At 41.3% G+C, this 25,979-nt stretch overlaps 1 protein-coding gene across 3 annotated transcripts in view; it reads right to left on the reverse strand.

The window, feature by feature from the left end:
- The window catches only part of LOC103146299 (tetratricopeptide repeat protein 28), a 233,412-nt gene that overhangs the window by 45,805 nt on the left and 161,628 nt on the right, over window positions 1–25,979 (reverse strand). For all 3 annotated transcript variants that reach the window (XM_007564163.2, XM_016677787.1, XM_016677792.1), the window contains one exon: window positions 2,303–2,810. In XM_007564163.2, the coding sequence (XP_007564225.2) occupies window positions 2,303–2,810 (508 nt within the window). The remainder of the gene's footprint in view (window positions 1–2,302; window positions 2,811–25,979) is intronic.

Genomic DNA, 25,979 nt, shown 5'->3' on the forward strand with positions numbered 1-25,979 from the left:
TTAAAGAAAATACATTTTTAGGAATCATTGCTTTCAATGCAATAATATCACAAATTACTGGGATGCTTTAAAGTTCCTTTAACAGAAAAATAACTTCACTTTGCTTCACTTTTAAGGTGGTCAGGGTGTCTGGAAACTTTTACTGCAGGACTTTCTGTTTCTCTGGACTAGAAATATGACTTGACGAAATGGTTAATGGTAGATATATCTCCTTACTATACCAACATTTTTCTTCTAACTGGATATTACTGGTTATTACCATTAGCTGCAAAGTCAGAGCAACAATTTCAAAGTTTAAAACAGACAAAACTACAACAAACATCAATTGCTCACTGCTGAGAACACTGAAACATCCCCAAAGTCTCCTTGCCCAAAAGGTTTTTGTACTCTGTCATTTCTAACTCATACAGTTGACATGTCTGTAATCTCACACTGTATGAACTGCAAAAAATATTATATGTCTGGTACAACCTGAGGAAATAGTATTAAATGTGTGGATTGTAGACAGAAGTCAGAAACACTTTTTGCACCATTAACCTGCATGGATAGTTTCACACCTGAAGGACCAAACTAGGCCACGTCATATTAACTAATCAAATGCAAATCTTTGTTTTAAACTCAACTGCAAACAGTGAAGATGCACTACTTCAGTCATCAAAGCTGACAGCTGAGTGGTGCCTTAACAGAGGTTTCAGACAGTGCCCTCTTCATGGAGTCTGCTTAGTAGACATGGAGGAGAGAAGAAAGCACATCTGGCAGCCTGCAGAAGTAGTTTGACTTATCTCTGATTTCTTTCTGACCGTTGAACATCTAAGTATTGATGAAATGTTTGTACTGTAGGTGAGTTGAGGTTTGTTGGCTTGTTTTTAATGCCAACAAGTTATTACTTATTACTTATAAGTTATAAGTTATTACTTATTACTTGTGTTATTTCATATAACAGAAGTAATAAATTGTGTTATTACTACATCACTGTTGTCCTTAATGCCCATGTGGATTTTCTGTTCCATCATCTTTTTAAATATATGTTGTGTCTTCTTCACTGTTTGATTTGAATATGAATGTTAAGTTGCATTATACTCATAGCTGAGCAGGTGTATTGAACTGTGTGTCTCCTTGTGACTGAGACAGAAGACAGTGCGATCTTGATTTAATAACTTCCCAGAGTTTTAGAAATAGCACCATCTACCATGTTAGCTGCCTTGATGTCTCACATAGCAAGCCACACTGTGGTATTTTGAACATACAGCATTTTGGGTCACATTTTAAAAATGGGATTTTGTACAAACTGGGCCTTTCTGTGTGGCATTCGGTAGCTTGCTCTGTGGCTGACTGGGTTATCTTCCTGGAAATGCCTGCAGTCGTGCAAAAGGTTACTCTAAACAGAGATGCAATAAGAAGTCAAGTGGTGACCAGAAGTGGATGTTTTTTTTCTTTTGTTTTTTTTGTTTTTTTTTTGTTGTTGTTGTTTGTTTTTTCTTGGTCTGACCTGACTGGTGACCAGTGAAAGCTGACCACGAAAACTCTTCGATGTGAAAGCTGTTAGTGAGTGAAGAAGACCTCATGTTAACTATGTTCAGTGTCAGTAAGGTGTTTAAAGTCAGAGGAAGCACAGGGATGTAGGAATCTAAAGGGAAACTATTTTCTGTAACATGTCGAGACATTTAAGTGGTTCGTTCAACTAGAGAGTGAGAGAGCGTGAAACTTTCAGCAGACGGCATAAAGGATAAAAATATCACAGTGAAGTTGCCCTGTGTAATGTTTTTCAGCTGCCATCGTCTGTTTAACATGCCGCATGCAAGATTTGGAAATGTTGCCAGTCTTTCACAAATGTCAGCGGTAAGGTAAAAATATCCTCTCTCTCTGTTATTACTATAAGCACTAAATGGTATAAGCACTAAATGCTATTATTAAATGCTAAATACAGATTAAAATATTAACTTTGCTATCATTTTGTCGTTTTGTTAAAGTAGAAGTGGTAAAACCCTGTTTTGCAGTAACGCCTTTCTCACAAAGCACTGTGACAACATCTCAGTGCTTTTCTAATATAAATAATGATTAACCTCTCAAATAACTGGAGTGGACCACAGCAACTGATTGATTTGATTGACTGCTACTTCTAAATTAAAAAAATAGTTACCCACCAATGTGGCTCTAGTGCCTTACGAGGTTTGTATCACTGGAAAAGTGCCATGTAAATTAACCTTAAGGAAGTTAAATCTATTTCCCATCTCCTTAACACTGAAGTTGATATGCATCCTGTTGTCACTCATCAATCAACTGAAACGTTTGACATACATACCCAAGTTGGAGGATGCCCTTCCTTCTGCAGCCCTGTCCTTCAGTCCTTCAGCGATTGACAGCTGCTGTTCATGATACTGCTTGGCTCTCTCCAAGTCCTGCATACAGCGAGCAGCGTGACCCAGCCCTGCGTACGCCCTCATCTCGATGGACTTTTCCTCCAGCTCCTGCGCAAGCTCCAGGACGTGGGTATGGTAGGACATGGCCTTGTCAAAGTTACGATGGTAGTGGTAGGCACTGCCAAGGTTGCTGTAAGCACGGGCCTCTTCTCTTTTATTTTCCAGGGCCTTAGCGATGCCCAAGTGTTGCTCGTGACATTGAACGGCATTATCGAAGTCTCCCATGGCGATGTAGACGGCTCCCATGTTTCCCAGCTCGCGAGCCTCTGACAGCTGATCCTTGGACTGCTTGGCCAGCAGGACGCACTGCTTGTGGCTGGCGAGGGCGTTCGGATAGTCCCCTATGGCGGTATATACATGGCCCAAGCTGCTCAGCGCCATCGAAGCAGCCTGCAAAAAGACGAATAACAATCGGTGAGTCAGAAATGTTTTACGCTGTAGGCACACGAAAAAGAAAAAAAATAAATCAATCAAAAACTTTAATTAATTATACCAATACTTCATTAACAGAAAGTAATTTTTTGGCTCTGCTTCACAAATTCCTCACCGGCACTAAAACATCCCTTTGTCTAGAAAATTGTATGTGGATCGAGCTGGAAAAAAAAAAAAAAAATCACAATACCTGAGTCTTAAAAAGAGGCCTAATGCTCAGAGACCAAACAACAAACAAAACCTGATTTGATTTCCCCTATGCTGAGAGAGGAGGGGGGTAGAGTGTGATGCAGATCAGCACAGCGGCAGGCTTTCTTTAAAGCTGCCAGTTTGCCCACTGCAATCATGCCTCATGGCGTGCCACCACCAACGGAACAAAGACTCTGCTAATCAGGAGGGAGAGGAGGAGGAAGGTTTCAGCTTCACACCACATCTGTGGGGGGGCCAGCCAACTGGTGACAAGACCTCTCTAGCAGAAAAAAAAAAAAAATCATCCAGGATTCATTTCGGATCTCCGCTCAGACTTTAACTCTCTCCGCCAGGGTTCGTCAGCGAAAAGGCAAACCATCAAACTAGACCCGAAAGCTGACATCGCAGCAGTGAAATATAGATGGCTGCCAAAAGTGAAGTCTTGACCTCTTATGTGACACTTTCACTGCAGGCTTATTAACTGTATATACAGAGGATAAACAGTGGGGAATTGGGGTCAGTTGTCGTGAAGTGAACAGATGTTCAATTAATCATGCAGGAGGCAGATAATAAAGCATATCCTTTCCAATGTCCCACTTTGCAATCTCCAGCCAGGAAAGGGTTTGGAAAGAGGCCAGCGAAGAGGTGAACCACCATCCTGACAGTTAAGGCCATATTGGTGCTCTTCCCGCACAGCTTAGGACTCTGAGAACTCTAAAGACAGCAACAGCAAGGGATACATTTACTGCAGGCATAAAATGTTCATGAAACACCATTCAAAGCCAATCAGTTTAAAACTTCCCAGCGATGCTCATGTTAGACAGTAAAGGGAGCAGATTGAACCGATTTTTCACAAAACAGAAAGTCAGCGACGAGGACGTAATTTGGCGTCTTGCTATTAATCAGCGTTATTGGGATACAGAAATATATATATATATATATCAGCAGTTTTGTAGAAAGCATAAATCTTGCCAGTTGAAATATGAAAAAAAAAACTTTTTTTATCCACAGGTATGTATATAATCTCATGCACAACATGTGTGGAAGCTGTTACTGAGAGAACACTCAAACTTTAACTCAAACTTTACTGCATTTAGCAGAGACGACACAAAGAACTTAAAACAAGCCCTGCTGTATTCTTCAGAGCAGATCCTGGGTAAGAGGTACAGTAAGGAAAGGACATACATTCCCAGATGCTCAGGCTTTAGACAGTGTGAAAGTGCCGTTTTTTGCTCGACTCAACGGGTTAGTGATTATGCTACTGGCTTCACTGTCTTCATAAAAAAACTTCTTTTTTTTTTTTTTACTTAGAACAGGGATTCAAAGTTTGAACATGAACATGCCAAGAATTGAATTTGTCTATTTACTAGCTCCCTGTTAGTGACATTGTCATGGCGTAATATTTACCTTATATCTATTTCGACACAATTCTTCAAAATTGGTGTTTTAATAGCTTTTATATGTTGTACCAATAAAACTGGAGATTGGCAATTGACCACAAAATATTGATCGGAGCGCCTCTAGTTTGGACTCTCCGACAAGCCCTTATAAAGATATTCTCTTTTCTGAGGATCTTTTTTGGCAACCTTTTTTTTATCCAAATGCACAAATACACAAAATCCAATCTTTCCTTCATTCCACATAGCTGCTGATGCTGGAACCAATTACCTGCTGACATAAGAACTTCCAGCAGTTTGCTCAAGTTTAAAGACTCGACAAGGCATTATATGAGCCCGGGGAGGCAATTACCCTCCGTCACAACTGTTGCTGTTTCATGTTCCCAGATAGCCTATCTAGAGCTGCTCAATTACATGTGCCTTTTGAAGCTTCGCTCCATCTCTCTGGCTCAAACTTCCACTTTTCTGAGCAGAAAACACAGAAGATTCCTCATCTTCGTCCATCGTCAGCCGAGCACAGCGGGAGACGAAGGTGGGGACGCGAAAAAAGGGGGGAGGGTGCAATCTACTTCGGTGGAGATGAGTTGCTCTTGTGATCAGTGTCCCTCTAAAGTGATAGTGCAGCGCTGCATTTTCTCCTCGGATGGGAGCCGAGATAGGCAGATAATGAGGAGCCAGCCGTTCCAGTAACAGAGGACGGACTGTGTTTGGTCTCCGGGAAGGTAGACCGAGACCATCTGTGTCTGTCTGCCCCAACGCAAAGCAACGTTTTTGGCCTGGAGGAAATATAATTCCACACAATCCCTGATTTGACCTATTTCAAATCAGACCCGTTTCTAATTTCATTCAGTTTTCTTTCCTGCACTTATCGCTCCTCCGTCTTCTGCTCCGACCTCCTCCTCCCGGTCTTCGCACATATAATCACACCCACCCACTCGCACTTCTCCTTTACAAAGTCAGTTCTGATTGTGTTTACAGAGTCCAGCCTTTCTCCGGATGTGTGGGGATTTGATTAATCCTACCGCCCTCCATTATAAACAGTTGATAGACCACCGGCTCTAATCAGCCAACACGTTCTGTAGCAAAGCTCACCGAACTGAAAGGCAAACTGAAGGGCCGCAGACAACGACGGATGAGGCAGCAGATTCAGAAATGCTTGGCTTCTGTGTCATTAGTCATCTTGTCCCTCGTTGCAAAAATACTTTTGAACTTTATGCCTTTTTGTTACATTGCAAGCACAATCTTCAATGTCTTTTTTTTTTGTGGGGGATGGGGGGAGATTTTATGATAAACTAACACAAAGTGGAGATATTTGTGAAATAGAACGACACATGATTTGAATGTTTTTTACAAATAAAAGTGAAAGATGTGGCAGACATTTTTTATCTAGATCCCATGAGTGAATACTATGTGGAACCAAACGATGAAGCCTTGCGTCAACTGGACGCTGCGTATCAGGGTGATGCTTTTCTGCGTCGAAAGCGATGATGAAAACCATGTATTCACATCATAACTACTTTGGTGTGCAGTTCTGCCATGTGAAATCTTATCAAAATACATTGAAATTTGTAGTTGCAATGTATAAAAGAAAATGTTATACTTTTGCAAGTACGCTTAAGTTAGGCGTTTTTAACCCATACCTCTGGAGGTAAAAAGAAATTATCCTGTGATGATCAGATCCTCACAGCCTGCAGCAGAGTTCTCTCTGGTGGCCAAATTTGATGGTTCGGTGTGACTTTATGGCTCTGAGCTCCGCGGGTGTTTCTCTTTCTCATCCTGGAACAGAGTGGAGCCCACAGCTTTACTGCTGTCTGTGGTTATACCTCACCTCACAGCTGTGTGACCACGTCTTTGAAAATCCTCCTTATTTCACTTTGGACCTTTGAGGTCAGACGAACTCCAAACAGCCAAGGCTATCATCAGAGCCTGGCTCGGGCTACGGGGACAACCCCGGCTGCCATGAGATCTTAGTGGTTGGATCATGGTTGCACTTGTAAGACAGTCTGCTTTGAAGAAAGCTCAAAACATGGGTGTGGAACCTCCCTTTGAATCAGCGAAAGCGAGCAAACACGAACATCGCCAGGTGTACAAACAAGCACCGACTGCTTTGACAGGATTACTGGCGAGAAGGTCATTCATTCCTTTAAACAAATTTGATATGAAAATAAAAAAAGTTATGACTGAGTAAACTGCCAGTACAGCTTAATAAGAATCACAAAAGTTTAAAAGTCGAACCTTAAGACATTGTAAAATGTAAACTTAGACTGAGTTATTTTAAAACTACAAAGACAGTTGTGTTTTTTTTTTATTATTATTATTTTTGTCACATTACAACCACAAACTTAAATGTATTGGGAAGATGCACACTTTTCCTACTGAAGAAAAGCATAATTCTAGCTTTAATCAGCAAAATAATTTTCAATCTAGGATAAAATATTATTTTGTATCCTCCAAATGGCTTTTGCCAAACTGGAAATTGGGCATCTTTGGGCTTCTGAAAGCAGCTAACTCCACTAAACTGTGAGCCACGAGGGACAGTTGCCACAGTTTTAATGCAAACGCAAACTGCACTTTGTAGATTTGTAAAATACTTTGAAAACCAAGTGTCATTTCAATTCCACCCCACAATTATGGATTTGCTTTATTTGTCATCACATAAAATTCAAGTACAATACAGTACAGCTTCTGTTTGTATCATTGCAAACGCAACAAACTTTGGAGGGGCTGGAATATTTTTGCATCGCAAAGCAAAAAATATTCCATCACTTCATTGACGAAAATGAACGATAGCCCCGTATTTCTGCCAAAAATCAGAAAGAGGGTGAAAGAGACATCTTGCAGAGAGGGTCGGGAGATCATGATGTTAAAAACCCTGCAGCCTGCCCTCTGTCCAAACGGCAGGCTGCAGGAAAAATCAGGGCAGACCTTATTTCGGCAAAGTGCTGTTAATGGGATTATATGAAAGAGGAGAAGAGCTGCTCTCTCTTGTAAAGAGAAGACAGACGGCAGGTTTGATTCTATTACCACAAAGGTGACAACAACCTCTCTGTTCGCTCCACCAGCATGGATGTTAAGCCTTCAGCCGGGGGTGTTACAGTTCCCCATGTAATCAACAGGAGCAGTTGGGACGCAGAGATCCAGGAGTGAGAAGTTTGAAAGATCAAGAAATAACCTCTTTCTTTATAGAAGGTAATAGAGAAAAAGCATACGTCGGCAAGAGAAACAACATACAACTTTTAAAGTTGTCCATCAATATTTAATTGTCATTCTAAAAAAAAAAAACCTGTGAAGTATTAATAAGTGCACAGGTTAGTTTTTGGACATGTCCTTTCAAAAGTTTAAAGTTTACATTAAATTCACCTGCAAAGGTTCATTCTGAAATCTCCCCCCCCCCAAAAAAAAAGCTGGAAATCCTCTATCTTTTTGTAAGTCTTAACAAAGGTCACATAAAATTAGCATCTACACAACAAAGAAAAACAGAAGCAAGGAAGCTTCTTTTATAAAACAAACAAAAAAAAACAAATAAAACAAGATATTATGGTCTAACTCAATTTATTCTTAATTTAGCTTTTACAGACTGGTTTGAAGTATACACTGTTGTTAAATGCTTTGGTTTACCAAAAGAACAACAAACAAAGCCGCTGTGATGTCAACAGCTATTCTTACAGTTCACGCACACACACACACACACACACACTAATATACACTATTGTAAACACATGCACAAAAGAACAGAGGTCTAATTAAAAGGAACTGGAGTGGGAAGGTGAGGAAGACCATGCACCAGTGTCTCTCTTAACAAGCTGGGCTCGGGGACAAGCTGGCAGGGAACCGAGTCCCACTTTAAAATGAAAAGGGTGTGAGGGTGGAGCAGCGCGGGAGGCGAGGGGTGGGGTGGGGGGGGAGCATGAATGAAAGGCTTCGGGAGAAATTGTCTTAGCAAGATGAGAGAGGAGAACATTGAAGACATCCCTAAGGTGAACATTTTCTTTAGATCTGCATTCACCTGCAGCAACGAACGTTGACAAAAAAAAAAAAAAAGGGAGGCATCTGAGCTGCAATCAAGTAAAACAGAAGAGGCCAGTGATGGTCTCATAGAAAAAGACGCTCTCCGGTCCATTTGCCGTTATCCGCGTGAGTGTGTGTGCAAATGACGTCTGAATAGATGGGAGTAAAAGAGGGGGAATTTACAGGAGATATGACGGTAATATCAGCGGAGAGAGGCTGGGGGTAGTGGGGGCGGGGCGGGATTTGACAAAATATTCCTGTGGTTTTATGGGTCTATACTCCATTCGCTGTCCCCCCGCTCTGTGTTTGCAAAGAAATACGGACCCCAGGGGAGCCACCATTAGATCAGCCAAATGACTGCTTCTCTGCCATATCAAAACCTTCTGCTTTTTTAAGCTGGCAAAAGCTGTGCTCTGCCAAGCGAGGGCAGGTACAGCTGCGCCTGACTGCTCTCCTCGGCGCACACTCGCAGGCAAACATGGACACTCACATGCACACACAGCTGTAATTTTATCGCTCCAGAAGGCATAACGTGGATGTGCCTACACGACCATGAAGCTCCCACCCCCACCCCACCAAACATAACCAAATTTCTCTAATCATGGCTTCTTAAGTACTCTTATCTGCATTTGGTAACACAAAATGAATGAAAATGTACCACTATTTTATTTTTCCCCAGCCATTTAATAATACATTTCTTATCCCTAATGTTACTTTAAGCCCTACCCTTTACTGTACGCGCCTTGCAGCAAATCTTTATTTAGCTATGCGGCAAGTGAGTTAAAGCCGAGAGTCTTTGTGAACAATGAGAAAAAGGAAAGTCAACAAGGAGGAATTACAGGAGCTCCACAACACAGAACTCCCCGTTTCCTCCATGATTGTTTTACTTCGCTCTTCCGTGCTAAATTTTCTCGACGCTTGTTGTGAATTGGCGCTACATAAATAAACCGAACTGAATTGTCCAGCTCGACTCAACTTACACACCTTTCACATTTTCACGATTCGGAAGAGCAGTTTTCAAGCGTTTGTTTCACTCGAAGCATAAGTAAAACAATTTCCACGTACATACGTTCTTTGACCAACCTGCGCACCCGGTTTGATGGATTAACGGCGACGCGCTATAGGACACGCCCACACAGAACTGACACTCACAAATAAACATGTAATGTAATATATTTTTGATGCATCAAATCAAGGCGTTTACATAACCAAATAGTTCCTTCTTTTGCATGTGAAAAAATAGTTTTTTTTTATGGTATGCTGTCACAATAAACAAATAGTGGATGTTTTTTTTTTTTCTCGTTATGTCAGAGCAACAGAATCCATAGAGGTAAAGAGCCGTTGACAGAAACACAAAATTATGCCACATATATTCCCTGGATCATGCCCACGTGCTTCTTTTTACTGCTTGGATTCGTGCACAAAGGACATACATCGTCCGGCAATAATTGTGTTGCCTACGTCGTTTTGTTGAGCATATATTCTGAGTTGGCTGTAAACAAGCAACAAGGGAGAGGGGAAGACACACCAGAGGCAGAGAGAAAAATGTAACCTGACAGACTCCTCTGGCATTAGTGGAATATTTGACTGTTCCCTTTACGTGGCTGTGGGGGTTTGATATTTCAAGCTGCCTCTCTCTCCTGCAATGTGCTAGACAAAACACTGTTTACAGAACTGGCCTAATGGTAAGACAGGAAAGCAAAGGGGAGCAAGGCGGAGCGACCGGGCTTCCCTGTAGCGCCTGTCTTGGAGTGGCCGTCCCCTGTGACAGGATGTCAGCATTGTTCAAATGCAAAAACAGCTCTGCTGCCATCTGATATAAACACGTGAATCTAAGGTCTGTGCGAGCAGGAAATTGAAGAGGTAACACACAGGGGGCTGTGTGGCACAGTGAATGAATCTTAATGCACTCCAAATCAGAGTGGGGCCTCAAAGGGTTATATACGGTGCTGCTGTTTGTTTCTTTACTAAAGTCAAATCACCACAGGAAGAAAAAAAGAAAAGAAAAAAAAAACGTGTGATGCCTGCTGGTGTAAGGAATCAATTCTGGAGAGGCTTTGCTGTGACAGAAAGGGAAATCACATTGGTGTTTCAAAGTCATTTGAGATGTGGGAGCGAGGCGTACATCAACATTTGCCACTTTGCAAAGCCTCAGGCGAGGGGTAAAGAGGAAACCTCCGTCTTTAGCATAACAACACCACTCCACTAATACAGGTAGATGGAACGACCGATGATCATTTTTAAAGTGCTTCCATTAAAAGCTAATTAGCTGTTATCAGTGCTTCCCGCTGGGTCTGAGGACAAACTGCCAAATATAGTGCGAGCTCTTAGGCCAGTGTGTCCGTCAGAGAGCGTTCAGCAGGGCGCCCAGCAGTCAATCCAAGGACGCAACCATCCGAGGTTATTAAGAGGCGCGCTGCGAGCTGAAGGGTGGAAGGCAGAGTACCTGTCAGGGCGCGCAGCTGGACAAATCAGGCCTGACAGACAGAGTTCCATCTTTTTAATGGTACACAAAAAGGGGGAGGGGAGGAGAGATTAAAGAACACACAGGTTAAGGTCTGAGGACCTGGATCGATATGAGCTGGCCAGAGTTGTTGCTTGGAGCAGCCCGACACAATGAATGAAATGAAGAGTGACAACCAAGTGTCCTGGCTCTCCGCGCGTCACGGTTTTCTCCAAGAAAGGTGACAGGGCCTCTGGCGCCCCCCCCCAACCCATCTAAACCAGTGAGCCACTCGTGCCTAATGGGTTTAGACCACACCAGATTTCTGTGAAATGAAAGGAAAATGGAATTTTTTTTATTTTTTTTAATTTTTTTTTTTACTTTTTCGGAATGATGTGGGGATTTAGCTTGTGATATGAAAAAGAGAGTCATAAAATCAAATTTTTAAAGTCAACTTTTAGTATTTTTGTCAAATGTAAAACACAAGTGTTGATAATTAATGTGATTAAGCTTCCCTGCTGAACCTAAAAAGTGTAGGAACTGTTGCCGTTCAGTGGTAAAGTCCTGTTTTGCTTTTTAAAGCCTTTGGCTGGGACTTTGTGCATTGAGTTTGCACAGTCTCCCAGTGCAGGCACGGGAGACTCTCCAGGTACTCCAGCTTTCTGCTAAAGTCCAAAAGCATGAATGTTGGCTTGACGGGTTCCACTAAATTGAGCGGTGTCTCTGGGTTGCACTGTGATGGACTGGCAGCATGCCCACGATGTCCGCCCTGTGACCCCACATTGCTAAGCGGTGTGTGTGTCTAGTATAGTTTCCCTGCTGCAATGTAAACCTTTGTCCCCAGTTTCAATTCGTTTTCAGCCTCAGGTTTTCCTCAAGCATTGCCTTGTGTTTACCTCCATCCATCTTCCTATCAACTCTGACCTCTCCTTGCCGAAATGCAATGTTTCCCCACAATATGACGCCGCGACCACAATCTCTCACAGTTATGAGTGTAGAGGGTGATGTAGAGTGTCATTTTTTGCCACCTATACCGTTTTCTTGTTGGCCAAAAAGTTGACTTTAAGTCTTTTTTTTTAACAATATGTTTTTTTTTCCCATCCTCTGCAGAAAGGATATCTTCAGTCATATTTGTAGAGTTCAAATCTAAGCGTCCGCCATTCTGACTATAAACAGTTGCAGCTCCTCCAGAGTTATGGGTTAAGAGCCTGATGGCTGTTTCTCTGAACAATGCTCTCTTTGCCCCGCCTGTCAGTTCAGATTAAGAACCACATGTTGGTAAAGCAAAACCTTTTCTTCAGTTCTTTAGTAGTAGGACCTTGAAAAACGTCTTCATGCTTTAATCACCTCTAGATTGGGCTATCCTGCAATCATCTTTACATCTCTTCGTTATTTACAGTTGGACCAAACTGGTGCAGCGTGTTTGCCAACATTTTATAGCCATCCCTGAATTAAACTTTTCATCTTTATCCCTGGCCTGTCTGCTGGGTTCCTTGTTCTTCGTGATGCTATTTGTTTGTTCACTGATGTTTTCTAACATACCTCTAAGGCCTTCACAGAAGGCGCTGTAGTTTCCTAACATTATCATCTGAAGTTTTATTTTTTTATATACAAGAAAGCTGTAGTTTTCCATAACCCAGAGGCGCAAAGTGAAGATGTCTTAGCTTATTGAACTCCTACTTTCCTACAATTATGTATGCATGCATTCTGTTTTATCCTCCCAAAGTCAATCAAAATATGCTGACAAAAAAAAAAAACAAAAAAAAAACTCCCACCTTCCCAGGCCTTCTCAAATCGAAGCCAGTGAAAAAGGCATTACTGGTTAACATAATGAACTTGCTGATGTTCCAGAACAGAGAACCTTTTTGTTGGGGTATTGCTTTATGAGTTAAATTAAGCTTTATAGAAATCCAAGACAGCTGTTGTGCTTTGCGTGAGAAAATGTTTCATCCAATTTCTATAAAGATGCTTAAACTCGTGTTGATTAGAGGATTGAGTGTCTGCATGAAAGACATTACGCACACTGGAAGACAAAGCTTTTCAGCTTTTAACACTCCTTTCATAACACCTGTTTCCTGCACCAGAAAGCAGCTGCTGTTCACAGATACAATCTGAGAAGCCAACTGTACACTAAATGCTCAGCCAAGCGAATAAAAAGCTGGAAGCTAAACTTTACCAGCTAGTAGGCTTTGAGGTTTTGCAGATGATGTCATTTCTTGCATGACAAATTAACAACGCAGATGGTTTTTACCCTTTATTAGCAGATGCCACAGGTTTGAGGTCTTATCATAACCCTGTCTTGTATGACATGGTCTTCTCTCTAACTGTTTTTTTAATCTCTCCTGTCAAATACCAAGTCCTCATGTAAAAAAAAAAAAAAAACAGAACAAAACCAGAACAACAAAAAGTAAACTAAACAAATGAGTTGTAAAAGATGCCTAAACTCATCTTTCAAGACTCACTTCAGCTCATCTTAAACTCATCTCTATGTTTAAAGATAATTGCTCCTTCTTCTTTTGCTCCTGCAAACATCATTACCCGTCAGAAGAAATGTCCCAATTCAACCTAAAATATTGTTGAGGCAGCTATAAATGACTTATGGAGAACAAGATCTCAACGTTCCTGACTAAACTTAGCTCTCAATCTGTGTTATTGCTGTACTGTGTTTGCCAGGTGCATCCGTAGTAGGAGTTGCCAAGCCAAACGGCACCACTTCCATGTCCAGCTTTTGAAAATTCACATTTATGTTCATGTGCGACTCTTGTGCTGAGCTGTTGAATGTGGGTTTGCTGTAAATGTTTTATCACAATACTGACAGTAGTAAGGCTAATCGGCTGTTTCAGCTTCTTGGTGCATCAGTGTAATGTTACCTCATATATTTGTGGGCGTGGAGGAGAGAAACTCAGACACTAGTCATTAAATTTTACAATGCGTAAAGAAAACCACCACCTTTTAAGGCCATACTAAGAAAAAGAAATAGAATTATGAGAATAAAGTAAAAAAAAAGTGAAAATGAAGACGAAATAACAAGATAATAAAGTGATAATATTATGACTTAATTCTTGTACAAATTTATTCAGGTAATATTTTGACTTCATTCTTGTAATTTAATGACTTTATTCTCACAATTTTATTTCTTAAATTTTCTTAGCCCTTATATGCTGCCTACAGACGAAGAACATTTAGCCACACAAAATTAACTGGAACCTGAATGGAAATATGTATGTTATATGTTAAGACTCAAGTTAACAAGAAGTCAAACAAAATAAAGGTAAAACATGCTAGCTTTAGCTCAGAACATGTCAATTTGAGCAAAATGCAAGTTTAATGAATACTGCAGTTGCATGGGTGACGTCTGAAATATCTTGTTTAAATAATAAAACTTTGTGCATTTTAAGTGGACATTCTTACCACACTGTGTTTAGGCAGCATTTTAAGGCAGTCCTGTAGAAACTCTGGTTTCAGGACAAATTATATGTTGCAATTTAAAATATATTTGTTATTGAAGTGGGACACCATCACAACACTTGAGTAGACCATATAATACTGTTGTGGTGTGTTATTTTGTTGGCTAGTAACTTTTAACTAGCCTGAAAGGATTGGTTCTAAATCACTTCCTCTTGACTGCATATAAATTGTTACTATAAGGTACATTGTGCAGAGTTTTACTGCTAACTCTGTACAATGCAAAAAAAAAAAAAGAAGAAGAGCAGGAAAACAACACAGTAGATGGAGTGTGAATGTTGCGGCAAAAACAGGAACATATATTGCCAGATGACCAGGGGTGTGCAGCGGGCGACATTGTGCCCCAGGTAAGGATCCATTGTAATGGATATTTTATTTAGTGTTAGAGATCAAGTCAAACAACTCAATTCCAAGTAAAGTCACAACTTACTGATGTCTAAGTCCAAAGTGCATGTCAAAAGCCTTTTGTGATTTTTTGTTTTTTTTCCCCAAAGTCGAGACATAAAATGTGTGACTCAAGTATTACATAATTCAAAGTTATGTCACTCAAGTCCACATCTGTACCTCTTATTGGGAGACATGGGATACCTGAGCTTTGGTATCTCCAGTTCAGTATTTTCCTAAATTAAATTCCCATCTTGAAAAAGACATACTGACAGCTGCTGAAAGCCTTGTGCCCATTAAAGCAACCTGCAAGTTAATTTAGCTCGCTACTTCACACCTTAAAGATGAGTCTCGTCATTATGCTCAGCAGTGTGTTGCAAATAAATCAGAGGTGACACACAGCTGAGCGAGTAAAAGGGCCCTGTTCTACCTCCAGTCCACCATAACAGCCATTTAAATCCCTTCCTTCCTCCCTCTGCGCCTCCATTCCCAAAATGTAATTACAAGCCTGGTGAGGGAAGCTGCTTGGGCCTGGGTGGCCTGCACAACACAGCACCAGCCCTTAGTGGGATCGAAACACGGGAGCTTTTTTCTTCCAACACTCCTTACTGCTCCTTAGACTGTTGCTCCTTCACAAACCCCATGCGGTTGGCGCTGATGGGCTTTACAGTACGATTTAGCTGCAGGTGGACGGAGCTGCTATGTCTGATAAAGACTAGCAGGAGGATTTTAGCAGTGGCCCGTATAAAACATTTAAAAACACATTATGGACACATGAGCACACATCCTCAAATAACATGAGCGAACACAGTGCGTCCCTCTGAATCACACATTTAAGACAATGCTAAGCTCTCTGTGTGCGCGACAAGACGGAAAAAAATCCCAGGAACATTCCTCTTGTCCCCCTGTGACACACATCTGTCTCCTTGAGCAACGGAGTTCCTTCGTCTGCTGAGGCAGAGGGACCGAATCCCAAATAACCCAATTAGTTTCCCTAAATCAAAAATTTCCACAGACAACACAACAGAGATCTACTAATGCAGTAGATTTCCAGGTATTACGGGGCCTTTACAAAACAGATCGACAGCAAAGAAGATGATCGCAAGGACATGCCGGCCTGTGGTGCTGATGTGGGAGGAAGAAATGATCTGGAAATAATTGTTCCCTTTGAAGGCCTGTTGTCAGGGAGAAATCCAAGGCCACCTGCCAGTAACGCCTCCAGCTGTGAGCACATGCCTCCAGACTCTGATTGACAGAGAGGGTAAATAGTTGCTAGCAGGGGCCCTGATTGTATCTCTCGCCTCTGGCAGAATAGCGGAGAAGGTGGATGAGTGATTGGCTTTTGTTACGGCCCTTCAGCCACAAATTAAGTTGGCATCTCAATCATGCCACCAGAGCCATGCGTTTGCTGTGAGCTCTGATTTCTGCATCTCCAACCCATCCTCCATACAAACAAACAACAGAAAAAGAAGTAAGAACACCTCTCTTCCTTTGCTACATAACCAGAAGCAGGGTGGGGGGGTAACAAGGGAAAACCAATCTTAATGAAGAAAGATAGATAGGGGAAGGGGAGTTCAGTGGAATGAAGAGAGAGAGCTGGAAAGAGACACATAGTGGGGAGAGAAAAATGTTTACCAAAAACTCTGCAGGGACTGAGTTGGAATTTTAAGGCCTGATTTTGCTGGAATGCTTGTTGTGTTCAGGTCACGCAATGTAACAGAGGGGAATATGCCAGCGTAGGAGGAATACTTGGCCTCGCTGAAGTCTCCCCTCTGGTGACAAGCTGAAACTAAGAGACGCTTGCTGCAAGTGGAGAGGATGAGGGTTGGGGGGTGCACGGGTGGGAAAGGGGACTTCGACTCTCGCACAATACCCAACTCAGAAAAGACTCTGACTCAGAAAAGTAACATAAGCACCAATGGAATTACATTTTAACTTGACTAACTCAAAGAATGACTATGAAACACCGGGGTGGCTTCAAACAAAGGGGTTTATTTAGTCTATTTATTTGGTTACATCAAACTGCAGAAAAGAAGCAACAATGGATCCTTTCTTTTTATTTGTTCCATTTTGGCATGTCAGGCATACCATCTTGAGAAACTGGTTGCCTACATTTGCCAGGAAAGTTTTGCTCTACAAGAAGGATATCTTAATATGGAATCACGACTGCTTTATTGACTTTATTAAGTCAAGACTGTGTCTGGCATTAAAGTAGAGAAGTCACATAGTTGGAATAGAAGTCTGTGCTTGTGGAACCATCAACTTTTTGGACTGTCTGTGTATGTGTGCATGCGTATAGACATAGAGGTAAGCGGCATCCCATACCTGCCTCAGGCCAAGCACAGAACCCGGTTACCCTAGTGCCCCAGAGCCTGCCCACCCCTAGGCAGCAAAACAGCCCAGTACAGAGTAGAAAAGTCCCCAACCCACCCTTTAATCCCTCTAGTTATCTCCTGCACTAAAAATGGTAAATGGATTATACTTGTATAGCGCTTTATCTAGTCCAGAGGACCCCAAAAGACCTACACACTGCAGTTAATCATTCACATACACATTCAAACACTGATGAAGGTGAGCTACAATATTATAATATAACTGCTGAAGAAGACACCAAGATACAAGGTGTACTCCGACCCCAAGCCTCATGGGTTTGGAGTCAGAGATTGACCCCAAATCCATGGGGGAAAATTCCCCTTTTCACTGATTGGAAACCCTTTACTCAGACATATAGGAGGTGAGGCTCATACTGGCTGCTTAACACAATGCTGCAAACTGATTTACCGTCTGCTGAAGGTCATGACTTAAGATGCCAACATAACTATGTTATTTGCAAAAAGCAAAAATGAAGCCCCATGGTCCCCAGACCAGATGCCCTACTTTCCACAACTCGACTTGTGCTGAGGATGTAAACACAACTTTCACTATGGCTGTTTGAGTAAAACCATCTCAGGCGCCCCATTCTCCTGCTGTACCCCGCCGCCCCCCAGAAAATGCCTCGGGGTAACGGCCATAAGCTTTCTCCAAATCCCCAGATCACATGTGGACTGAACAACCACACACCCTTGACTCCCTCAGCAGTTCCATGGGGATAAAAATCTGGACTGCTGTTCCAAGACCAAAACAAAAGCAAAACTGCTCTTCTTGTATTTGGGGTTCTTCAATCATCAGAGATACCTTCCCAATACTTTGTAGTAAACTTTCCCAGAGAAGGTGAGAATTGTTGTCCCTCAATAACTGGAACAGACTTTCCAGTCCCCTTTCAAAAAGATGGCTGCTTCAGAGCTTTTATACTCTATCATTAATTTATTCAATATTGGGCTGGAACAAATGATCTTTCGTTTATGTTTGTGTCTGTTAAACATCTTGTACATTCTGGGAACTAAACACAAGCAACCTGGTTTAATGACCCACTGACCCAAACATAAAATGTTAATTGTGTACTGTTCATTTTGTCTGACAAAGCACAAGGTCTGTATATGTGGCTTGCAATAAAGACGCAGATTGCACTCATGAGACAGGTCCTTGCAAAACTTATCATCTCTGGGAGATTCTCGCTCAGCCCTAATAACAAGCATGGAGTAATTTTTCTCCTGTGCATCTGTTCTGGGCTGCAGGCAGAGATGTGCAAACACCCAAACTGAACACACATACAGAGACAACAATGAAAAGGTCCCTTTTGTCTGCTCAACACTGATGAAAAGCTACCCACTGCGTACTTCAATCACACCCGAAAATGAGTTGAAGACATGCTGCAGCCTCGACAGTGTCATTAAGCCCGTCAGTCAGTTCCACGGAGAGTGGGGAAGGGGGAAAACGCCAGCGGCCATATTTGGTGTGGTGGGCAGCCCTGAACGAGACCCAGAGGAACCAAGAGTCCCTCCTGTGCTAGAGCTGGATCGGTCTGACAGCCGCATAATGAAGCTATATGATTATGGATTCTGCTTTGCATACCCATAAGCCCACCACCCCAAAATGCCAAACATCCAGACAGAAAAATCATGCGTGTTTGAATGCCGTACAGTGAATAATAAGCATTATCACGTGAGAAATGATAGCTGAAATCCCATCGTATATGTTCCCACGCATTAACAAGCTGGCTGTGCACACACAGCTGCACGTCCTCGGTCAGACAGACACACAACACATCGAGCAAGATAAGCCTCTGCGCGCAGTCGGAGGCTGCTGCGTGATTGGCCTCTGTGGAGCTACTGCTTCTCTCATCATTAACTCTTCAGAGGATCACACTGCTCTAATCACGCTAAGCCTCTCTGAATGGCGATGAAGTCAAAAACGTGCCTATGCACTTATTCACAGATGTCCTGCTTATTACGTCTGCAGCACACTCACGCATGTGCGTGATGGCCTCTTCATCTCCACAATCACAGCGACATGAGCAGCTGTGTGCAGCCTGTAAAAGCAGGTCTGATAGCAATCACAATACGCACCAATTATGGCCAATTTGCAAGGAATTAAAAAATCTAAGAGTCACTTCTGCAGTTAATTGTGGAAACAATATGTTCTCCCTTTTTTTTTTTTTACAAACCAGGTTTGAGATTTTCAGTTTAATTAAGTCGGTAAGAGATCTGAAACGTGTCACATCACTGTTCAGCTGACAAAATGTTTCTTTATCCCAGCCACCTCTGATTGATACCATGCACACTTTTCTGCTGTTTTTAACAGGTGGGTAGCACTTTTCTAATAAAAGGATAAGGACATTTTTATCACTGGAGATGGTTGGCTTCTTTTTCCTTGATAACATTTATTTAGTAAAATGTAATTTCATATTTAAAAAATATATTATTTTTCCCATAATTGGCAACCCAAAAAAGTTTCTATTAAATGACTTTGCTTTCAAAGCTGTCAATGTTGTGCCTGTTGCTTTTGCACCTCTTTCTGTCAAGTTTTTCTTTTATTCAACTTCTCATTAATGCCAGTTTCTTCAGCAACGCCAGTTTCTCCTTTCATCAATGCCAGTTTCTTCTTCTGAAGGCCTATTTGCCTTCTTTCAAGCCTTTTTGCCTTGTCAAAGGACAACTGTAAAGTCAGCAGGTTTGCGTATAGGATTGTGTGGCCTACTCACCCAGCTTAAAAGACCATTTAAGGCAGTGGTCTCAAACTCCAGTCCTCAAAAGCCAGTGCCCTGAAACTCTTAGGCAATTCTCTGCTTCAGCACACTTGGTTCCATTATTGGTTCATTAGCAGAGCTCTGCAGAGCTAGACTGCATGCTAGAAAGGCAGTTTTGCCACTTAACTCAAGTGGGTAGGACAAGGGACACATCTAAAACTTGCAGGAGAAAGGCAGTTTGAGAGCGCTGCTCTCAAACCTTTTTGAGATTTTGAGAAATTAAAATGTCGGTTACACATTTGTTGTTAAACGTTACAGAAATGCATGACCAAATATACCACAATATAGTAAATCCACGAGTTTTCAACTGAATAGCTGAAACAAACAATTTTCTGATAAACTGTGACAAAGATGTCCCTTTCCACCAGCTCTCATAATGGGAAAAGAATAAACATCATCTATGTGTGTTCATTGCTAAAAGTCAGAAAATGGCTTCAAGAAAATAATTACTCACCTAAACCTATGCTTATGTATAGTAAAAAAAAAAACTGAAACAAGTGGGAATGTAGCATGAAAGGCTGGATGACAGAGGCTGTGGGATATCTCCACCAATCACTGCAGGGTAAACTCTGGACAGATAACCAGACCGTCACAGGGCAACAGAAAGGCACACAGGACAACCATAAATGCAAACACACACACATACACACACACCTAGTGGACAATTAAAGAGACCAACTAATTTACCATGCATGTCTTTAAACTGTGGGGAGGAACTCACACATGCATGGGGCTAAAGATTTGAACCAAGGACCTTCTTGTTGCAACGCAACAGAAACTATCCCAGTTTTCCTAGGCTGTAAATTTTAACATATTTTTATAACTGTTGAGATTATTCCCCTTGGTAACACACAATAACATATTAGCTAGTAAAACTGATATACAATTGCTAAATGGCATTGCTTCCCTTTATGGGACTTATGTATATTTGTGTGCATGGCACCTCAAGAGAAAGACCCGAGTCTTGCCCAAAGCCACTTGGTACAAATAAATCTGCTGCCAAGCGCCTAAAACAGCAGCTAAAAGTCCAAAATGAGAAGGGCTACAATGAAATGTATGAGTGCACTGTTTAGCTTTGGGCCCTGTACTAAATATTTTACAACACTGACTTCACTTGGTCTCTTTCTATGTTTCAGACAGCAAATTGAAGTTTTTTTTTTTTTTTTTTTTTTTTTTTTTTGTGAGGCTGAAGTGTAGCCAGTCGGTCTTGACAGTTATTTAGAGAGCATAGTGTGTGCTGGAAGGTCAAGTATAGGCAGAACCCGCAGGCCTCCGTCCCCTCCTAAGATCGAGTGCTTTCATTTCACTCACTTGGGGCCTCGTATTTCTCTCCATTTTATTGCTTTCTCCTAGCGCTGTGCACAAAGAAACATTCCACCTCCTTCACACAGACACGGGGCGTCCATCCAAGAAAGACCGGGGAACGTCTGGATACTGTGCCACAAGGACAAGAATGCTGACACTGCTGTAACGCCGGACAAAAGCTGCAGATGAGAGGGGAGTGGTGGGAGGGAGAGCTGAGACGAAGTGAGAAAGGGAGAAAATCTCAGTGTACAGGAGCAGCTAGGAGGCCTGAGCTGAGCTACACCAAGGAGCTGTAATCTCTATTTTTGGCAAAATACCATTTCTTCACTCTGCAAAAATGTAGACTCCATCCTAAAGTGTGCATGAGTTATATATAATGCAAACATTGAATGCTCGGTGCTATGATGACCTCTCCCTTCATGGGAGACTTCATGTTACCTTGTAATAGAAAAAAATATATAAATCTTTTCCACAACACTCGTCGTACCATCTGAATTTCAGCTTATCTGTAAGGACAAGCTCTCCTGCACCTCACAGATGGCTGAGTGCTGACGGCTCATTTGATCCCTGTCTTTGACTTTGCTTTTTTATCTTGAGGAGTAAAGCACGGAAGGGTCGGGACGTCGCTGCTTAATGTAGCCTCTTTTAGAACAAGATGAAAGGAAAAACTATATTCCAACAAGAGAACGTAAAAACGCACACTTCTTTCTTTCCTCCACTGCACGAGGTGTCCGGACACGCAGCCAACTTTTCACATATTAACTATTACATCTAACAGGAATTATAAACACATAGACCACTTATCCATTAGATAATGTCTGGCTTACTTTTGCCTGAAGGGCAGGTGTAATAAATTTTACAACTGTTCCTTCTCAGTTGCGTGTAATTCATAGCTAAGAAATAACTGAAAATGAAGATAAGAAGCCAAAAGTTGTCAAGAGTGACAATGTTATGTGCGGGACACTGAAAGGGGAGCATTGGCGCTTCACACAATGCAAAAGAACTGATGGAAAAATCTGCTGCTCCTATTTGATTTCAGCAGACGATGATTTATAAGCCCATTCCTACCAGGGAGGAGGAGGAATTCAAGAGAAATGTTGTCTGACAGGCAATAGCTCGGTGAGAAATAAACTTGCATCTTATGCTCAGACATTTAGAAGCAATCTGTGGCAAGTTTGGATTGCCTGTAATTCATCACCGTTGTAAAGGAGGATTTGTGACACAAGCTGAAATTCAAACATAAAAAAAAAAAAAAATCTGCTTTTGATGCTTAAAGAAGAAAGAAAAAAGTCACCACCTTCACCCTCAGTAAATCTCAATCCTGGTTCCTGTGTTGCCTACTAGCAGCCGCACATCCATGATTCCACATACAATTGTTAGAACAGCTTTTTTCAGTTTTGTTGAGAAAACAATCCACCTTAAAACAGCATCAGCCAAACTCTGCAGTGAAATACTACACATCATTCATAAATTGTGTTTGTTAAATGTTTTTTCTTGTGCGTCAGGAAAGAGCCTCATAGTTATAATCTGCTTTACTAACTGTGTGAAGGCTGTTTGTTATTTCTTACTGTGTTAAGGAAAGTAAAGGTTAACATTTAGCTTTAATTTAAACTTGCCATTGCAGTGCCATAAATAATGTAAAGAATCAAGTGACTTTACATTGATAAAATAATTAGGAGTGGAGTCGAAATATTATTGAATCCTAACTTTTCTACAATACCTCAAAGCCCCAAACCTTTACCTGCTTGGGATGTCAGTAGTTATTCCGAAATACCAACAGCTCTGGATATCTATAAGAAGATATATCCCCATATGCACGAATCGATAATCGTTTCCCTCAGGTGTACAAAACTAATTCAGGACCCTGATTGTTTCAGTAAGTTTGGTTGGATCACTGCCTGGTGGACGGGAGAACGATCGCTGGTCCTCATCACTTGCTCTGCCTGACCTCTGACCTCCAGCCCTAATCACCAATTAACATGCAGTCTTTTCTACACATTGATGCAAGGCAAAGAGTACCACGTCAGAATGTAAACTAGACAGGTTAAAAAACAAACAAATACCCGCTCCACCGGATATTCTTTCAATGCGAATGTACATAAATCTGTTGGTGCAAGCTGGTATGCGAGATGAGGGCAGCTGTGCGGGGAGTTGCCTTCAACTGGCAGCCTTTCCCTTGTCACAACAATGTCTTTTTGCTACAGAGCTGCTGACATGATTCATGAGCCAGTGGAGTTGATGTGGTTTTGTTTTGCCGGCCAGATGAAATCCCCTCAGCCCACTTAATATAGGTTTCTGTGTTTTGGCCTGCTTTTCATCTTACTGGTACTAAGGAGCCATTTCACACTGCTGGGTTAGAAGTAAGGACTTATTGTAGCTAAACATCAAGCCTTTCTCCAACCTTTGGACAGTATTACACAGTAGATATCATTTTAAAAAGCACACACACTCACTAAACACAAGCATGCATTTAATCTCTTTTTTTGTCCCTCTTTCTTCCTTCATAACTACTTCCAGTGGACTTTCCCCTCTCCTTCTGCTCCCATTTTTCCCAACTACCTCTCTTTACTTCTCCTTCATTAAAATGGACTTCCTAAAGCCTCCATTCGTCTTGCTGACAGCTCAGCGATCGATCGGGCAAGCGAAAGGGATGCAGTTCCAGAGGCTTTAAATGGCTCTGTGGCCAGTCTGATCAAGGGTTGGACTGGACTCAGCTTGGATGGGGAGGGAGGAGGAGCAGGGAGTGACAGATTTAACCAGGAGGTCTGCCCCAAGTGTGGCCCCTGATTTTATTTTTGATTTTTTTGCTCAGTGGTGACTAACACTTAGTCTGGCCCTCTAGCAGAGATCAGAATTTACATGAAAATGACTCACCATCTCTGTAATACGGATTACGCTGATGAGATCAGATAACAAATTAATCAAGCGGACCTAACAAACACATTATCCTGCCTCTGTGGAACACTTGCAAGCTCTCCATGAGAACAACAGGAAAAAAAAAACAATGTTATCCACAATAATTGGCACCTCTGATAAAGATTTAGTGGGAAAAAAAATGTAAATAAATTAGTCCTTTGCTGCTGTAGCGTAACCTCAAAATGAAAATGTTAGAAAAATTCCAACATTAAGACATTTTTTTTTTTGCAAAATTACTGGTGACAATATTTTTAAGATCAGACTGTCAAGGACGATGATGGTAAAGATGGAAATCAGAATCTCCAAAGTTCACCATTAAAGACCCAGAGAGAAGATTCGTCTCGTTGATCTCCATAACAACCACTAAATGCCAACAAGTAATAAGACTCATTGTTTGGGTGGTTCTTTATTCCATTGAAACTTTCAATGGGATTGTTTTTTTGGGGGCATATCAGACCTATATCGGACCAGTGTTTATAGCTTTTCAGGTATAAACACTGAAAAGCTCAAAATGTTCAAATGGTATCTCATAGTTAAGTACAGTAGAAAATCTGGACCAGTTTCTTTTCCAATGGCCAAGGAAACATCGTTGGAGTGCATGGAATCAAATTCTTAAAAAAAAAAAAAAAGCTAGAACATTTAAATAGAAAAGCAAAATACCACAAAACTGAAAATCTGACTGAATACATTTTCTAAAATTGTCAGAATGTCCCACATCACTAAAGTAATTTTAATGCTTTCAAACATCTTTCCCAGGGATACCAATAACTGTGAAAGGCGGTGTGAAATATTGGTGAATGGCGGCTCGAGTACTTTGGGAGCTTCACATGTAATTCCCTTCAATCAAAGCTTGTGCAGCAACGTTACACTGGCTGGCTCCATCTCTTATCTCCCACCTATTATCTAGAGAAGATGGGTTGGCACATTCTGACTTCAAACTTCTCTCCATTTGACATCAAATCTTTCTGCCAAGATTAATGATTGAACATTTGATTTTTGAAGTGATTAGAATTTCCCTGCGGCGCAATGAAAACCTCAAGGAAGCACAAACCTTTGATGAACACAATCTAAATATGCCCCGGCCGACATTTCTAATCATATAGAACATCAAAACAGATCAGACAGGAAGGGAATCTCATGTAGACAGACCATGTGACTTATTTATCTAATCTAACCCAGGATGGTGCTATTCATTTGGGCAGCAAATGTGAAAAAGGCAGAAGAAGAGGTAATATTCGAGATAAATTATCTTATTCCCTATGGATCTAGTAAATACAGCCCGCTGCAGCATTCGGTTAAAGGTGCACAGAAAAATTGGCTGGTTACCAGAATCTATTTTCAGCTTTATCAGCAGTAAATTGTGACAGAATGGTAAACTCGATGCGTCACAGTAAGTTTACCAGGGTCTTCTACAAACAACAGCTCTCTTCAGAGTTGAAGGTAGCCATTTTTAGTGGGACTTAGGTGTTTAAAATAACACTTTTTAAAAGAAAACTATTTCTTGATGACATATTTAAATACATCTTTTGTTCATTCAGGGCACAAGAGAGTGAAACTTAAATCAGACAACCACAAGGCTGAATATTTACCTTCCTAAGTATTGCTCTGTATCGTATAGTCGTGAAGGATAGTCAGGATCTTCCAAAATCTATTTAAAGGAAAACTGATATCAAAGTTTGTCCTAAAGTTCTGATTGATGTATATAAAGCATCACTAGAAGCTGCTTGTTCATCGACATCCATAATCAGACATCCAAGAGTCCAATACCTTGACTTTTTGGAGTCGATGTATCGATCCAAGAAGTAAAAGCAAATAACCATTCAAACATGATTTGTGTCTGTTTTACTAAGGGATATCTATACCAAAACGTTTTGGCATAGCCATTTTATCAAAAT

The sequence above is a fragment of the Poecilia formosa genome, unplaced genomic scaffold (assembly GCF_000485575.1).
Source record: "Poecilia formosa unplaced genomic scaffold, Poecilia_formosa-5.1.2 Scaffold5, whole genome shotgun sequence".
Lineage (NCBI taxonomy): Eukaryota > Metazoa > Chordata > Actinopteri > Cyprinodontiformes > Poeciliidae > Poecilia > Poecilia formosa.